At 45.0% G+C, this 17,212-nt stretch overlaps 1 protein-coding gene across 2 annotated transcripts in view; it reads right to left on the reverse strand.

Moving 5' to 3' along the window:
• Positions 1-3,244: 3,244 nt before the first annotated feature.
• BLM (BLM RecQ like helicase) overlaps positions 3,245-17,212 on the reverse strand; it is a 64,008-nt gene continuing 50,040 nt past the window's right edge. Inside the window, exons 17-21 of one of the 2 annotated variants that reach the window (XM_065871474.1) lie at positions 14,423-14,622; positions 13,794-13,986; positions 10,532-10,654; positions 8,197-8,398; positions 3,245-3,455 (exon numbers count right to left, since the gene is read on the reverse strand). In XM_065871474.1, the coding sequence (XP_065727546.1) occupies positions 3,278-3,455; positions 8,197-8,398; positions 10,532-10,654; positions 13,794-13,986; positions 14,423-14,622 (896 nt within the window). In that variant the 3' untranslated portion in view covers positions 3,245-3,277. The remainder of the gene's footprint in view (positions 3,456-8,196; positions 8,399-10,531; positions 10,655-13,793; positions 13,987-14,422; positions 14,623-17,212) is intronic. The other variant, XM_065871475.1, reaches the window with a different exon arrangement.

Consider the following 17,212-nt stretch of genomic DNA (forward strand, 5'->3'; position numbering starts at 1 on the left):
GACTCCACCCTGGCCTCCACTAAAGGCCTTAGGGGCCATTGTCCCTCTGCTCAGGGGCCTCTGTCAGGATGGGGGCACAGGCTTGGGTGAGATTCACCCCTGCCACCAACCCAGGCTGCTGCTCAAAGCAGGAGAGCCAGGGTGGGGACTCTGGGAGCCTCCCAAGCACAGGGTGGGCCTTAGGGGCTCAGAGCAGCTCCAAGCTGTAGGAGGAGAAGCAGTTTCTTAAGAAGAGCAAGAGGGCCTGGACCACAGCCTCCACTTCCTCTTCTGGATAAAAAACCACAGCTGGGGCTTTGGCTGGAAAAATGGGGTTGGGAGAGGAGGTTGGATTGTTCAGGGAAAGAGCATAGACCTGGATTCCTTATAATTTATCTTCTAAACTGGAGCACTTTCAAGAATGAAAGGGAGCTGTCTTAATTATTACACCTGGGCAGCAGATGCAAACTGAGATGTATGTTACCCTAATTACCACCATTTCCTAGCTGTGTGGATTTGGGCAATTACATAACCTTTCTGAACTCTAGTTTCTGCATAAAAAAAGACTGATATGTGCCTGTTTCCCAGGGCTGGTGGAAGGATTAAAGAAGTGAATTACTGTGTGTGAAAATGCCTGAACAGCCCTCAGCATAGACCGGGCTCTCCATGTTTGCTCTCTTCCAGTGAGATAGTGGGTTCCCTGTCCCTGGAGATAAGCAAGGACTTGTCAGTTCTCTGGAGCAAGTTCTCATGGTGGGAGAGGGGCTGGGGAAGGTATGTATATAGCTGGAGAGTCAGATTCTAATCCTTCCTGTGCCCTCCAGAGGGGTGATGGTGAGGGTGGGAGAGCCCGAGCCCCCACCCTCAGGCCTACCTGTACCTGGGGAGGGTGGGCCAGTGAAGGGTCCTAGGCTGGAGCTCCTTCGTGGATTTGTCCCCACCCCTCCTCCCAGGTGGTGGTGATTTCGGCGCTCATGGAGGACCCCTACCAGCGCCCAGCCTGGATTGGCTTCGCCATGACCATCTCTGTCTTCAGCTGCCAGAGGTCCCAGTTTTGGTTCAGGGAAAGTCCGTGTGCTTCTGTCCTCCTAAGATGGCGCTGTATGGATACGGTTGCATTCTCTGGGAGCTGGAGGCTGAACTGAAGGAGGCTGCTTGCATTTTCTGTGGCTGCTCCTGGTTACTGAGAAATTGAACAGACACTGCTCCAACCCAACTTTTTTTTTTTTAATTAATTATTTTTGGCTGCACTGGGTCTTTGTTGCTGTGTGCGGGCTTTCTCTAGTTGCAGCAAGTGGGGGCTACTCTTTTGTTGCGGTGCGTGGGCTTCTCATTGTGGTAGCTTCTCTTGTTGCGGAGCACGGGCTCTAAGCACGTGGGCTCAGTAGCTGTGGCTCGCGGGCTCCAGAGCACAGGCTCAGTAGTTGTGGCGCATGGGCTTAGCTGCTCCACTGCATGTGGGATCTTCCCGGACCAGGGCTCGAACCCGTGTCCCCTGCATTGGCAGGCGGATTCTTAACCACTGTGCCACCAGGGAAGCCCCGCAACCCAACATTTTTAAAGAGGTGGGTGTGGGGCCTGCCTGACCCCGGGCTACCCTAAGGTCTCCAGGCTTCAGGTTCCTGCAGCGAGTTCCTCTTCAGTGCTTGGTGAAAGGCGTAGGTGACAGGGGTGGGGGTGGTGCTGGCCCTGCTCACAGACTCTGCGTTCCATCCTGGGGCTCCCACTGCACTGCCTTTGCCTGTCCTCCCCATTGCTCTGGGAGCCCCTGGAGGCAGAGTGGGCACTGCCGAGGGCACAGCTAGCTCCAGAGTCCGGGCAGAAGAGGGGCTCAGTAAAGGAATGAATAAACGAGTGAGGTCAGAGCCGGGAAGTGACCTGAGGTCTGTGGCATCAGCTCTGTGCAGAGGCTACCCACTCTGTCCCCAAAGCCAGAGCTGCTGAAGGTAGAAGGGTGTGACCTCCTGCCAGACACCCTCGTGCACTGCCAGCTCTCCAAGGCGACCTCAGGCCAGCGACATTATCCCAGCAGCCTCGACTACTGGCTACTTTGCCCTCCATCTCCTCTCCTCACCCCAAGAAGGTTCTTCTGGCCACTTGAGTCAGAGCTTGCCGGAAAGATGGTTCCTGAAAATGTCAGCTCTTGAAGGCATCTGGAGGTTAACAGTGCATGGCCCTCAGCAGACTCCTGTCTGGCCAGTCTCTTGCATTAAACGAGGGACCAAGGGCCCAGGTGGAGGTCGAGGAGGCAAGAGGTAGGCGTGCAGCTACAAGGGCGGCCCCTAGGGGTGGGTGCAGGGTCTGCCTCAGCACCGTCTCCAGGCCAAGGCCACAGACTTCCAGCCAACTCCGTCTTCCAACACCTTTGGCCCAGGCAATGTCTCCTCAGCTCTACCCTCTTGACGGAGGTCAAGGAGAGAAGTGGGACACCAAACAGGTGTCACCAAGGTTGCATGACAGCTAAGAAAAGATGTCTCCAAAAATGAGGGACTGGAAGTCCGAAAAGAGGTGCCAAAACACTATGAGACTTGCTGGCTCATTAGCTGATTCAGGGAGGGGTCTTGAAAAGTAAGGCTTCCCTGATGCTAAAGGACGTCACCAGCATTTAATACATTCTTAACATTTGACCCTGTTCTTGTGGACCCCAGATTCGGAATATCATCTAAGTGCTGACAATCTGCTAGGCAAGAGAATGGCAACTCATTGTTCTAATTGGTACTTTTAATGAGGGAGATGGAGCATTTTTCACATATTTGTGGGCTGTTTGCATTTCCTTTTCTGAGAACAGCCTAGTCACATCCTTTGTTCATTTTTCTACTAGGTTGTCTTTTTTTTCTTAATGATTTATAGATACTCTTTGTATATTATGGATATTAATCCTTTGCCATATATTTTTCCCCTTTTTCCTCTGTCATTTATGTTTTAATTTTGTTTACGTTGTCTTCTACAAAAAATTTTACAGTTTCATGCTGTCCCATGCAAATCTTTTTCTTTGGCTTCTGTGTTTCATGATGTTGTACTTAAAATTTCTCTCACTGAGATGATTCAGCTGCTGCTTCAGATGTTCTGAGAAACGACGGCCACAACACTTGCAGTGGCAGCAAATCATGCATGCGTTTCAAAAGAAAATGTTTATTTTAAAAATAAGAACTGTCACCCCAAGCACTTATTTAAATATTAATAGATATGGATAAAAATTACAAATGGTATTATGAAACTAACAGCTTTATATTCACAGATGGTCAGATGCTGACAAACAACAACTAAGATCTATGTACACTGAGATGAGATTTGGTTGTTATGAAAATGCATATGAAGGCTTAAGAAACGGCCTATTTACAGGCTTTGGTGGAGCCATAATCCCCAATTTTCTACTGACTCCTGATGCCGCTTGAGAGCCATGCAAAGATGAACTGGGTCCAAATATGCTGGAGGGTTTAGTTTTAGAAGGTATCCTTCTGCATGTGCTGGACCCCCTAAAATGCGACAAAGAAAAGAAAATTAAAATGTCAAATAAAACCAAAAGTGAACAGTTTTCTTTCTCTTAACCTGCATGCAGCTATATAATCCATGATTTTCCTTGGTGTTCCATGTCTCTGCATTTTCTGCCTATAATGGCCCTGGATGGGGTCAGTTTCCTTTACAATTCAAGGAGTAAATGACCGTCACCGTTTACACCAATTTGTCCTACGTTTGTCCTCCTAAAACGTCAAGGATTCTGTGACTTGAGCCCAACCCCATGTGCCTTCTCTCTACCCTTTCACAGACCCCTCCCTCTCCCACGCCTCCCTCCAGGCATCTGAGCTGAGATCCATGCTCCCATCTACTCCGACCACAGAAAGGAAGTGAGAATACCTTGTTTTAAGGCCTCAATGCCCAGACAATAGACACTGTGGAATTACTGTGCTCCCACAGTCCAGAGGAAGGGGGCTTTGTGGGTGGGTGGAGACAGAGCAGAGCAGAGCAGAGAAGAGCAGAGCGAGCCTCCTCCTGCAGAGGGGAAGGCTGCAGATGTGGTTCCCCGGGTCCGCAGCAGCGGGGGCCTGGCACATCTCTGTCAGGGCCCTGTTGCCAGGGGCTTGCTCGCTCGTCTACATTCCAAGATCTGCCTGTTCTCACCTCCCACTCACTGCCTTTAAAAAAGGGTGAGGGCTTCCCTGGTGGTGCAGTGGTTGAGTGTCCACCTGCTGATGCAGGGGACACAGGTTCGTGCCCCGGTCTGGGAAGATCCCACATGCCGCGGAGCGGCTAGGCCTGTGAGCCATGGCCGCTGAGCCTGCGCATCCGGAGCCTGTGCTCCACAACAGGAGAGGCCACAACAGTGAGAGGCCCACGTACCGCAAAAACAAAATAAAATAAAAATAAAAAATAAGAAAGGGTGAGAGGCCCCTGCCACAGCCTATTACAAAGTCCTTCCAGCACCTCACTTCCCCCACTGATCTGAAGATAACAGCTTTTTCTCTCCGCTGAAAATAAATGGTAAAAAAAAAAATCACAGGGTCAGCATGTTAGCCTTTCCCTAAACGAGTATTTCCCGCCCCATTGTAACCAGGCTGAATTCATGCCTGGTGTTAATTCCCTACCATCAGGCACACAAGTGGCCTCCGATCTGATCTCTGAATTTAGGGGCCTGGGTATGAGGGCCACCAGTCTGCTAATGACATTTTGGTGGGGCTGAGGGAAGAGTGGTTTTTTAAAAACTCTTGCTCGAGGGCAATTTTACTGCAGAACTGGCAAAGATGTGATAAACCAGCAGAGAAGCAGCCTTAAATTTCCCTATGCTGATTTCCTGCTGAGATATTAAGTCCCCAGCAAAAACCTGCTGTTTATGTTGATTTGCAGAATGAATCTGCCTTCAGCAGCCTCTATTTCACCAGAGTCATCCATTTTACTCCCACTCAGAGCTCAGAACACAACCAGTTCATTGCGTGTTCTTCTGAAGATGTGAAACTCTGAGGGTAGGGTGGGGTGTTAAGGGTTCTGGCAAAGAGCCATGTTTATTTTGTGGCTGTGTGGATCCTCAGCTAGGTGAGCAGCCTGGACACATGGGAAGCCACCTTGCAGAGTGGTTCAGTGGAAACGAGGATAACGGGGCACAGATACCAAGAGGCTGCTACAGGGTAAAGCAAAGTTACACTACTTCCTGGTTTTAGCCAGTAGGGACTAGAAAATAATCCCACCTTAAACACACGGGCTAATTAAAAACTAGCATCAAAAGCGGTACTGGGGCTTCCCTGGTGGCGCAGCGGTTGAGAGTCCACCTGCCGATGCAGGGGACACGGGTTCGTGCCCGGGTCCGGGAAGATCCCACATGCCGTGGAGCGGCTGGGCCCGTGAGCCATGGCTGCTGAGCCTGCGCGTCCGGAGCCTGTGCTCCGCAACGGGAGTAGGCCACGACAGTGAGAGGCCCGCGTACCGCAAGAAACAGAAACAGAAACAAAAACAAAAGTGGTACTGGCTTTTGGACAAATATGAGTTTTACTACTTACTAGCTTAGGTTCTAGGCCATAGGGCAAAGTGCTTCCATCTTATCAACAAAAGTTGTGAAAACAATAAGAGAGCCAATGGTTTACTCTGTTCTAACTAGCAACAATGAGGAGATCATGATGGGTTTTCAGGAATCTCCGTGGACCACGTGCAACAGTGAAAGTGCTCCAGGCAGGCCTGGGTGAGCCAGTGTCCAGTCCTACCTGTGAGACTGGTACCAGGCTGGGGACAGCTTCACGTAAACCTTCCCCAGGGGAAGCTTCAGGAAGCCTCAGCTTTCTCATGATAAATCCCAGGGAGTTGGACAGAGGCCTTTTAAGGTCTTCTACTCTGTGTGAGTGCCTGAGGAAATGAGTATTTCCCAAAATGGGGGAATAAATGAAGAAAATAAGAAAATGTCCCTACTGAAGAGCGTCTGCAGGTCACTTGCACACTAAAAACCACAAAAATTATTATTCGGCCATAAAAATGAATGAAATCTGGCCATTTGTGACAACATTGATGGACCTCGAGGGCACTATGCTAACTGAAATAAGTCAAGGACAAATACTGTATGAACTCTCTTACATGTGGAACCTAAATATATATATATACATATATATAAACCATGTTTGTAGATGCGAGAACATATTGGTGGTTGCAAGAGGTTGGAGTGGGGTGGGTGTAGAATAAATGGGTAAAGTTTTTTTTTTTATTCTTTTAAAAGTTTAAATAGGGGCTTCCCTGGTGGCACAGTGGTTGAGAATCTGCCTGCCAATGCAGGGGACGCGGGTTCGAGCCCTGGTCTGGGAAGATCCCACATGCCGCAGAGCAACTGGGCCCATGAGCCACAATTACTGAGCCTGTGCATCTGAAGCCTGTGTTCCGCAACAAGAGAGGCCGTGATAGTGAGAGGCCCGCGCACCGCAATGAAGAGTGGTCCCTGCTTGCCACAACTAGAGAAAGCCCTCGCACAGAAATGAAGACCCAACACAGCCATAAATAAATAAAATTAAAAAAAAAAAAAAAGTTTAAATGGAATTAAAATAAATAAATAAAACCCACAAAATTAAACTAATATTTACTAATGCCTTTAATTTCTGTACCCCAACAGAAGGATTAGCACATACAAGATGTCTGTTTATGGACTTAACAAGGAAATAACAATTTGGTAACATCTGCCTTCCTTTCTTTTCCCCCACTCAATTTTTGGTCTTTATTACCCAGAAGGAAAAGAGGTAGAAAAACTGAAAAAGAAAAACACAACAGGGCTTCCCAGGTGGCGCAGTGGTTGAGAGTCCGCCTGCCGATGCAGGGGACACGGGTTCGTGCCCCGGTCCGGGAAGATCCCACATGCCGTGGAGCGGCTGGGCCCGTGAGCCATGGCCGCTGAGCCTGCGCGTCCAGTGTGCTCCGCAACGGGAGAGGCCACAACAGTGATAGGTCCGCGTACCGCAAAAAAAAACCAAAAAAAACAAAAAAAACCACAACAGCTTGCACAAGTTTCCTGAGGACTTGTTCCCTTTTCCTGTAAGCATTTCTGTTACAATACATAAATGCTTAGGGCCACATTCTCCAGACTGATGGGGTGGTCACAACCCTACCAGACCTTACCTACAAGGCAAGGGCAGAGCATGTCCTTGCAGAAAACAGGAAAAAAGGGCTGTCAGAAGCAGTGTGATTATGAAGAAATAAGACGCTGCCCGGATTGTCACCAGGACCTTACAGTAGTGCTATCTTTGTTCCGCCTTGGTAAGCAGAGAGCACCCAAAGTGGATGCAACACAGCTTAGGAGCCAGGCAGATGTAGGAAAGGGAAGATGGCGGGGCTGGACTGACCTCTTGGGGTTCCTGCTGTGGCCTCTTCTCTGCTACCCTGCAAAGCTTGGGAGGCTGGCTCTCCCAGGTGTTACTGAATGGCAGGGAGTGTGCGGAGCCTCCGGGTGGAGGCCCTGCAGATTCTGCAGCAATAGAAGCGGTGTGGCAAGTATTGGCGAAAGCATAAGGGTGATGAGAAAACAAAACCCTTTGTTGGGACTTCCCTGGTGGCACAGTGGTTAAGAATCCTCCTGTCAATGCAGGGGACACAGGTTCAATCCCCGGTCCGGGAAGATCCCACATGCCGCGGAGCAACTAAGCCCATGCGCCACAACTACGGAGCCTGCGCCCTAGAGCCTATGAGCTACAACTACTGAGCCCACGTGCCACAACTACTGAAGCCCGTGTGCCTAGAGCCTGTGCTCCACAACAAGAGAAGCCACGGCAATGAGAAGCCCGTGCACTGCAACAAAGAGTAGCTCCCACTCGCCGCCAACTAGAGAAAGCCCGTGCATAGCAACGAAGACCCAACGCAGCCAAAAAAATATATATAAATAAAAAGAAACTTTAAAAAAACAAAACCCCCTCTGTTTATTCAGCTAGTATATGATTTACAGTATTATAGGTGGAAAATTCACTTAAGAGCAACTGGCAGAAAAAAAAAAGTTTTTTTCCTAAGGTAATGTCAAAATTGGAGAAGTTTTTGCAAACTAGAAAACTTTGATCATCAACCTAGGAGTAGATATCTTAAAAATCTGAAACAAATGTTTTTGTTTGGGATCAGACCTTAATCCTCACTCCACAAACGGGAGAGGCAACATTTAACAACGGCAATGGCTTACTTTAATAAATGCTTCAAAGCAAATCAGAGCAGCTGTACTTTTATATTTTTCTCCCTTCTACCCTACATTGCAGAAAAGGTGGCAGAACTTACCCTTTTGTCTTGGAACCACCGAAACCAGTTTTTCTCCTCTTAGACCTTTGGGAGGCTGGCATCCTTTTCCTCTTTCTTTCGTTTTTGGTTTTATTTGCAAAGTAGTGAGAAGATATGGGTGTTTCCTCATCCAGCTCCTCAGGGGCATTTCTTCCAGTGCCTCTGCTGCTGGAGGGGCTTCTCCGTGAGGAATCGTCCTCAGCTACAAATGGACAATGCAGACATTTACCCGTGATGCCATTCTGATCCAAGTGTGGTTACAGTCTACGCGGAGATACACAGCACAGGGGTGCAGTTCAGCCAAAGCCCAGCTGCTTTCCTGTAGCATCTTGCCATTTGGATTCAAACACCCCACAAGAACTGAGCACTTCTTTTATTTCGCAAAGCCCCAAAGTAGTCAATGGCAATTTATTTTTAAAGTAAGGGGTTCAGAGTTCATTAAGAAAACGTGTGATGCTCTTTAACTTAACCAGAGATGTCAGGTTTTATTAGCTCACATTCTGTAGCCCACGTCCCTGTTATTGTTTGGGCAATTAATCCTGTTAAGTTCTTTGAAAAGTATAAAGTGCTAAACAAAAGACAATTTTATTTATAGTTCTACACATGCTGAAAAAATAAGTCCAACATAAGGAAAACATAACTATGTCCTGCACCTCATCTTTGGGCGATAGTTACTTAGTAAATGGCTGTCAGAAAATTCTAGACCACATTTTACTCTTCTTCGCATAATAGTTGTGAACATTTCACATACTATGCAGGAAATGGGTCTGTATGAAAGCACACATTTGCAAAGAAGATGGTAATTTCCATAGGTATTTGCAACCCAAGGCACACCCAAAGCACGAAATCTCCTTCTAGGTTAACAGTGACCAGGTCTTCATTTTCTGAAGATATTTCCTGGCTGGTCTGGTTCACCCTCAGGCTACCCTACCTTACTGCATGGTAGGAAGGGCACACAGGCAGACAGTGCAGCTCGGGTGAAGTGTGCTGTCATCCCAGCTGGGGGACTTTGAGGAAATGAAAAGGCCTCACCACTTTTCCCCTCTAAAATGGGTGTTGGGGAATATCCAGCGAGGTCCAGTGGTTAGGACTGGGCTCTCTCACTGCAGTGGGCCTGGGTTCAATCCCTGGTCAGGGAACTAAGCTCCCGCAAGCCATGTGGCGTGGCCAAAAATAAATAAATTAATTAAAAAAAATAAAAATAAATAAAAAAACAAAATAAAATCAGTGTTATAAGGATTGAATGACACAGAATAGGCAAAGCTCTTGGCTCTGTCCTCCCTCAATAAGTGGGAGTGATCATGATCACACTGTGGGCTGTTTTTGCAGAGCAGCCCTACCTTACGTGGGCAAAAATCCCTATCCAAACAAGTTACTATACTAAACAAACATTAAGTTCCCACTAAGAGGTGAATGTATTTGAAGTAAGGATTTATGGAATAATTACCATACAGAGGAATTAACGAAAACCTGACTCTTCGGCGTTTTGTCAATGGATAAAACACTACCGTGGAGAGACAGAATGTGAAATGCATGCTCACTCATGTCTCATCCTGCTACTCTGAGAAGGACCCCTCCCGTGGTCCATTACAGAAACAGGGAAACATTTCACTTGGCTAGTCTGCATATGGCAATACGCTGGAGGAGGGCACCCGACTCCTGCATCTGTATCTCCCACAACGAAATTTTTCTTTGTTCTCGATTTTTCCCTGCGTCCATGCTTTCTATAGCTCAGTGTTGAGCTTCATAATTAGAGGTGCTACATGACAGGCTACCAGCAACCTTTGGGAACGTCCACTAATGATGTACTCACTCGGGCATATTCTTTCAGTGGCTAATAACAATAAGATTCTCCAGTAGTCCAATTACATGTTCATTTTCCCAAAACATTTAAACTCCACTCTTAAACTTTAGACATGATTGTCAGAAAACACTTCCCGTCCTCAGACATAGAAACTGAAAAACAAAGAGGCTATGTGTGGCTTGCCGAGGATTACAGAGTGAGATGGTGGCAGATATGTGATCTGCACCCAGGGTTCCAGATTCCTCAGGCACTTGCCTTAACAGAACAAGCAACTCCTGGGCCCAAAGGTCGTCCTCTGGGTCCTGTTAGCAAGTTCAGTAACGGGTCTCCCCTGGGGGACCTGAGCACTGGTGTCCTCTAAGAGGTGCCTGGCACACCACTGGGGTCTCCTCTGAGAACCTGGATGTTAGTGTGACAAGGTGTAGGGACCATTAACACAAGCCAGAAACCACATGATTCTAATCCAGTGAGATGCATCGTTTAACATTAAAAGAGGCTTTCAGAAAACCCATATTTGGCTGTATACTGAACCTGGTAATGTCCACTCAGAATATTTCTGTAATATTGGAATCACTTCTGCACCATATTTTTCCAGTTTGTCTTCAGTAACACCATCAATTTGAAGCAAAACCTCAGGATCAGACGATAAAGATTCTGTGCATGGGCATAAAATTAGAAATTTAAATTACCACCCAGAGAAAACCCACTGAATTTATGCTCACTCACCCATTCAGCACATGTTTGTTAAGTGCCAACTAACTGCAGAGCACCGGGTACATGGGCTGATTTTCTAAAAGGCAGTTAAATGCCGACAGAGGCAGCGCACAGGCCCAGAGGGCAGGAGCCTGTGGTCCAATCCCAGCAGCAAAGGTGCGTGGAGTCAGGGCCGAGAATGGGAGGGAGCACGGGATATGGGGGTAAGCGGAGTGGGGGTTCCTGGGCAGTGTGCCCGAGAGGTAACTGGACTTTGCTCTTGGCCCACTGTTCTCACAACCAAGACTTGTCTAGCTACAAGTATGGTGATGCTTGTTTGCAGAAAAGGCCCACATCTGTATTTCCAGCTCTGACTTCTCCCCTGCACTCCACATTTGTATACCCTACTCAGTAAGGCCTTAACTGAATTCTTACTTCCCCCCAACCCAAACCTGTTCTTCAGGTCTTTCTGCACGTGGGTGAAGCAAGTACTCTGCCTTTAACAAGTAGGCCATTAAGAGTCTTCTGCGTAGGGCTTCCCTGGTGGTGCAGTGGTTAAGAATCCGCCTGCCAATGCAGGGCACAAGGGTTCAAGCCCTGATCCAGGAAGATCCCACATGCTGCGAAGCAACTAAGCCTGTGCCTCACGACTACTGAGCTTGCGCTCTACAGCCTGTGAACCACAACTACTGAGCCCACATGCTACAACTACTGAAGCCTGTGCACCTAGAGCCCGTGCTCCTCAAGAGAAGCCACTGCAAAGAGAAGCCCACGCACAACTGAGTAGCCCCACCTCGCCACAACTAGAGAAAGCCCGTGCACAGAACAAAGACCCAACGCAGCCAAAAATAAAATAAATTTTTTTAAAAAAGAGTCTTCTGCGTAGAGAAGGCACAACAGTCTTATAGCTAGACAAGCCTGTTATTTTAAAGATCACTCTGGCTGCTGTACATGGGAAATGGATTGTAAGGGAAAGAGGGGAAACCAGAGCCTGGTGGAAGCCACCACAGGTGCGAGAGAGGACGCTGTGAACTAGCGGGTAGTAGTGAAGACAGAGAGAAGAAATAGATTCGGACATGTTTTGGAGGCTGGGTCTGTAGGATTTATTGATGCACTGGCTATGGGCAGTGAGGCAGTAATAATTCCCTTGTATCTGAGTTGAGTAAAGGGTGGATTTCAAATCCGTGATTGTAACATCATTTCTACGTTTAGAGGAAAAGAACAGACCTGTGGGACAGACCAGGAGGTTTATGGAAAGGGTTACTGGAAGATAAAGTGGGGGAGTCCCAGATCCCTGGGACTTCCCTGGTGGTCCAGTAATTAAGACCCCACGCTTCCACTGCAGGGGGTGTGGGTTCAATCCCTGGTCGGGGAACTAAGATCCTGTATGCTGTGAGGGTGCGGCCAAAAAATATAAATAAATAAAATAAAAAGAAATGCAGATTCCTGATAGAATTTGTACCTTATCTGGAGAGCTGTTGGAATTTTAGCCAAGTATTTAGAAGATTAAAATGAATATCATGTTCACATCTGGAGATAAGGAGACCAGTTAGGAAACTTCACTAATAGCCTAGGAACAAAATACTACATTTCATGGTTTCTAAGATATATTCTTTTTTTTTTGCGTTTTGGCATTCCTGAGGTCAAGAGGTGCCTTACAAGTGCTGACGACCAAATGGCAGCTGTGCTGTCACTGCCTCCACATGTGAGATCTCAGTCATAGCTATCAGTGCTGCCGGCATGCCGACAGCGCCACTGCAGTGCTGGTTCCTCACGTGTTGAATTGAACTGCACATGAAATGTGTTAGAAAAGACTAGATTGTGATTAGCACTGAGAAAATGATTGTGCATGCAGAAAAGCTCAGAAACGGAGTAATGGGGGATAAATTTGGCATTAACAAAGCAAATTGTATGTCCTGGAGGAAATGACAATTCCACAGTTTCTTGCAAGAAACAACCAAGTGCTTTACATGACCTGAAGTAGATGAAGCAGTGTTACATTTGTGTTACTGAGAGACGTGCAGCCTCCTGCGGACACTTTGTGGTATCATCAAGAAAGTGTCACCATCAAATCAGAACGGGTGACAAGGATTTTGATTAAAATTTTGGGGAACAGAGTGGAGCATGCTAAAAAGGCTGTGTCACTAACGTTCCTGATGACATGAGGGAAAACAAAGACATGGACAACTGACTCAAAAAATAATTCAGAAGAGTCAGGTTTTGAATGTGAATTTTTATAAGTACTTAAATCAATCTACTTTGATTGTATGCATTTTCCATATATGCACAGTTATATATGATAAAAATCTAAATAAAGTAAAAACAACTCTTTCAATAAAAGCACTGTGTCACAGTTTAATTAGTAGAATTTTTTCTTTCTCAATAATCCATAAAATAACCATGTGGCATTTAGAGTTGATGAAATACTGTAATGTATGTGGCAGGAGTGGGAATGGAAGAGAGAGAAGTGATGATTATAAGCTTTTATGAAGGAAGAGGGTGGAAGGAAATGTACACTAGTCAGTCAACCATGTGGCCAACTTATTTTCCAGGGACTCTACTATTAGAATTCTGGGTTGAGCTGTCTGAAGCCACGGAAATAACTCACGTCAGCAAGGATTTATCAAAAAATACTTAGACACAGCAGTGTGCTAGATCCGGATTCAGAGAAGCATAAAACAAAATCTCTTTTCAAAAGGAACTCAGCTCCGCATTGCAAAGACACGTACACACATAGTTAAACATCATAAGGCAGGCAAATAAGGCACACAAATTCATTAAGTGACATCTGGTGTTAGCGATTAGAATTATCCACATCCTAACATGCAGCATTAGACTGAAGTATAAGATTGAAATGATACCATATGTCTGAATAACAAAGTACTGTGTATATCTTTTTTTTTTTTTTACTTTTTTTTTTACTGTGTATATCTTAAAAAATATATTTTATCTCAAGAATGAGTTTAAACTGTTTTTCTGAGCTTTCAATTCAGAGATCAAAAAGACTGAGATATATTAATGCTCTTGATAAGTTCCTTAGCAAGATTAACTTTTAGCCTATTAACTTATGCCATGCAACAGAAGACTCACACACACCAACCTGCAAGCTTCTTGAGAGTGACAGTATTAAAAATATTAAAGTAATGGACACCAAAAACTTTTCCCAGAGATTTGCAGACTTCCGTAAGCTCTCCAAGACATTTCTTAACCATCTCTTCCCTCTGAGATACCTTTGTCACTAAAGCTTTTTGTTTTTTCACACTGCTGGAATTTTCCGTTTCCATAAAGTCTACCTTTATGAGAGAAAATGAGAGCACAGGAATGAGTGAATGCACATAGAGGCTTTATTTAATGCTTAATTACATTTTTGGGGGGTACTTCTGTTATGCCAAGTAGATAGTAAGTCCCTCGGGAACGGGGCTGTATATTCTCCATCTTTATATTTCCCATGCCAGCACAGACTAGCTTTCTGATAAATGTTTATTTAATGAATATACGATGATTTAATGATCTGACAACCAACCCACTCAATTCATTTTGACAGGTGTTACATTACTTGGGTTCAATTTTAAGATCTCTTTCTAAATTAAGAAGAATAGAATATGTTCATATAGGACAGTATATATAAATTCAGTATCCATAAGCTTTGGAAAAGACACTTGAGTTCACAGTAAAATAGTTCTGTCTACTCATTGTGAGATAATAAAATAAACATTTAAAATACCATACCTTTAAATGCCCATTTAGTACATGTTGGGCTTTATTTCCAGGCATCACATATGCAATTGGTTGATCATTGGCATTGATATATAAGTCTTCATCCAAAATCCTGTCAAGTATCAGCTTTTTAAAAAGTCTTTCAGCATTGTGTCTTGAATAAGTGGATCCCTTTCCAAATATTCCTGACTGAATTTTTGCACTCTTACTCCCTGGTAAGAAGGTAAGAGAAATTAGATTAGTAAATGTAGGTATACCATAACTCTAACAGAAGAGGCTAAAAAAGCCATTTATGGACAGGTCTGGGTAAATGAGATAGCTAAGCTCTTCCGCAGGAAAAACCATGGCACAAATAGACACTTGTTTCCATGAAGTAAGAATATTTGAGTAGAATGCTAAAATAATTGTATGTACTTCTCTTCATCTTTTTATAACGTGCATTGGCCAAAAACAGCAGCAAAATTAAGTTTATCATTTTAGCATGTTGCATGTACAGCTTATAAAATTATATTAGAGCAAACAAATCAAAGACAGTTCATATAAACCCTAATAGCTTCATATCACTGTTGCAGAACACTCTACAAGGCTGTATACTTCCCTCCTCCTCCCACTGACTGAGAGTCCCACCCACAGCTGGATCCTTGGTTTCACAACCACGCTGCACTAATGACTAATGTTTTCATCATAAACACAATTTAAAAAAGTTTATTACTTTTTTGGCTGCATTGGGTCTTCGTTGCTGCGTGTGGGCTTTCTCTAGTTGTAGCAAGTGGGGGCTACTCTTCCTTGTGGTGTGTAGGCTTCTCATTGCAGTGACTTTTCCTGTTGCGGAGCACAGGTTCTAGGTGCATGGGCTTCAGGAGTTGTGTGGCACGTGGGCTCAGCAGTTGTGGCTCGCGGGCTCTAGAGCACAGGCTCAGTACTTGTGGAGCACGAGCTTAGCTGCTCCGCAGCATGTGGGATCCTCCCGGACCAGGGCTCGACAAGTGTATTCTTAACCACTGTGCCACCAGGAAAGCCTCACAATTTTATTATAACAATCTACTTAAGAAGGCTTGTGACACTGATTATAATCAGAATTAACAATTACTTTGTAAAGCTTTAGCTCTATTTTAAGAGTTCCAAATAATTACATTATTGTAAATTTCAGATGGCTTCTGGTCATAGATGCTGAATGATTCAAGTTTTTCCTTCTTCAAGTGATTTGTATCCCTGAAATGTCACAGTCCTGGGGCAGGACTACTGCTCTGATAATGGGCTGGCTGATGTGGACCAACCCTAATGCTGAGAATAACTAAGAAATCTGGACGAAACATAAACAATTTTCTTTAAAAACACCTAAGAGCTAATGAGCAACTGAAGAATGTGTCAGAAAAATGTCTGACTTAGCAATGTACATGAAAGGTACAAACAGAGATGTAGATGAGGGTGTATTTAAAAGGCTATCACATCACTATTTACAATAGAACAATATGTCCTAAAATAAAACTATTTAAATATATTTCATCAATATGATAAAATATAAATTAAAAACTACTTAAGAATAAAAAAATAAGAAAATGCTTATATCTTGTTATATAAAAATGACACAAACTATACATACAATATGATAAATATGTGATTGTGGGCAAACACACATTAAAACATTAGCAGTTTTTTTTGGAGTTATTTGTATTTTTCGGTTTTCTACAATATTATAATGTAGAATGATCATGTATCATTCTTATAACAAATTATTTTATCTGCAGCCCCTTGTACCCCCAAAAGAGTCCAAACTAGGAGAAGGCAAGAATCCAGAATGGGAAGACCAGCATTAAAAGTTGCTTTGTCCTGAGAAATGTACAGATCCAGGAGACACAGCTGAGAAACTGAACAAACCATCTTCCTACTCCAATCTAGGCTACTAATTTTTTAATTGCTTTATAGATTTTTAATTAAAGTAACACATGTACATAGGAAAAAAATACAATATAGCACAGGCGGGTTTATAATTAAAAGGAACATTTCTCTGTTCCACCCTTCCCCTCCCTAGTCTCACTCTTCTCCAAGGGAATCACTTTTTTTAAAATTTTAATTTAATTTTTTTATTTTTAATTTTTTTTGGCTGCGCCTTGCAGCATGTGGGATCTTAGTTCCCTGATCTCTGGTCGAACCCGCACCCCCTGCAGTGGAAGCACAGTCTTAACCACTGGATCGCCAGGGAAGTTCCGTAAATCACTTTTTTTTTTTTTTTTTTTGCGGTACGCGTACGCGGGCCCCTCAGTGTTGTGACCTCTCCCGTTGCGGAGCACAAGCTCCGGACGCGCAGGCTCAGCGGCCATGGCTCACGGGCCCAGCCGCTCCACGGCATGTGGGATCTTCCTGGACCAGAGCACGAACCCGTGTCCTGCATCGGCAGGCGGACCCTCAACCACTGTGCCACCAGGGAGGCCTCCGGCAATCACTTTTTAAATAGCTTCTTTTCAGCTCTTCTGGTGGTTACCTCTGCATGGAACCCATACTCTTGCTGTCATGCCACTGGCCAGAATCACCACCTGACATTTATTTATTGACCCTTCACAATGAAAGATGAGGCTTTATCTCATTTATACCACCCCCTTCACTTTACCCTGCCCTGAATTTTGCTAGTTACATAATACTGGTTCATCTATGGGTTTTTGGGGTAACTTTAGAGTGTCTGACCACTCTCCCTCCCCATTATGTAGGAGGCTACCAGCACCCCAAGCTGTCCATATACTCCCCTTTTATTTTTATTTATTTATTTAAAAAAATTAACTTATTTTTGGCTGCGTTGGGTCTTCA

The sequence above is a fragment of the Phocoena phocoena genome, chromosome 2 (assembly GCF_963924675.1).
Source record: "Phocoena phocoena chromosome 2, mPhoPho1.1, whole genome shotgun sequence".
In the NCBI taxonomy this organism is placed as follows: domain Eukaryota; kingdom Metazoa; phylum Chordata; class Mammalia; order Artiodactyla; family Phocoenidae; genus Phocoena; species Phocoena phocoena.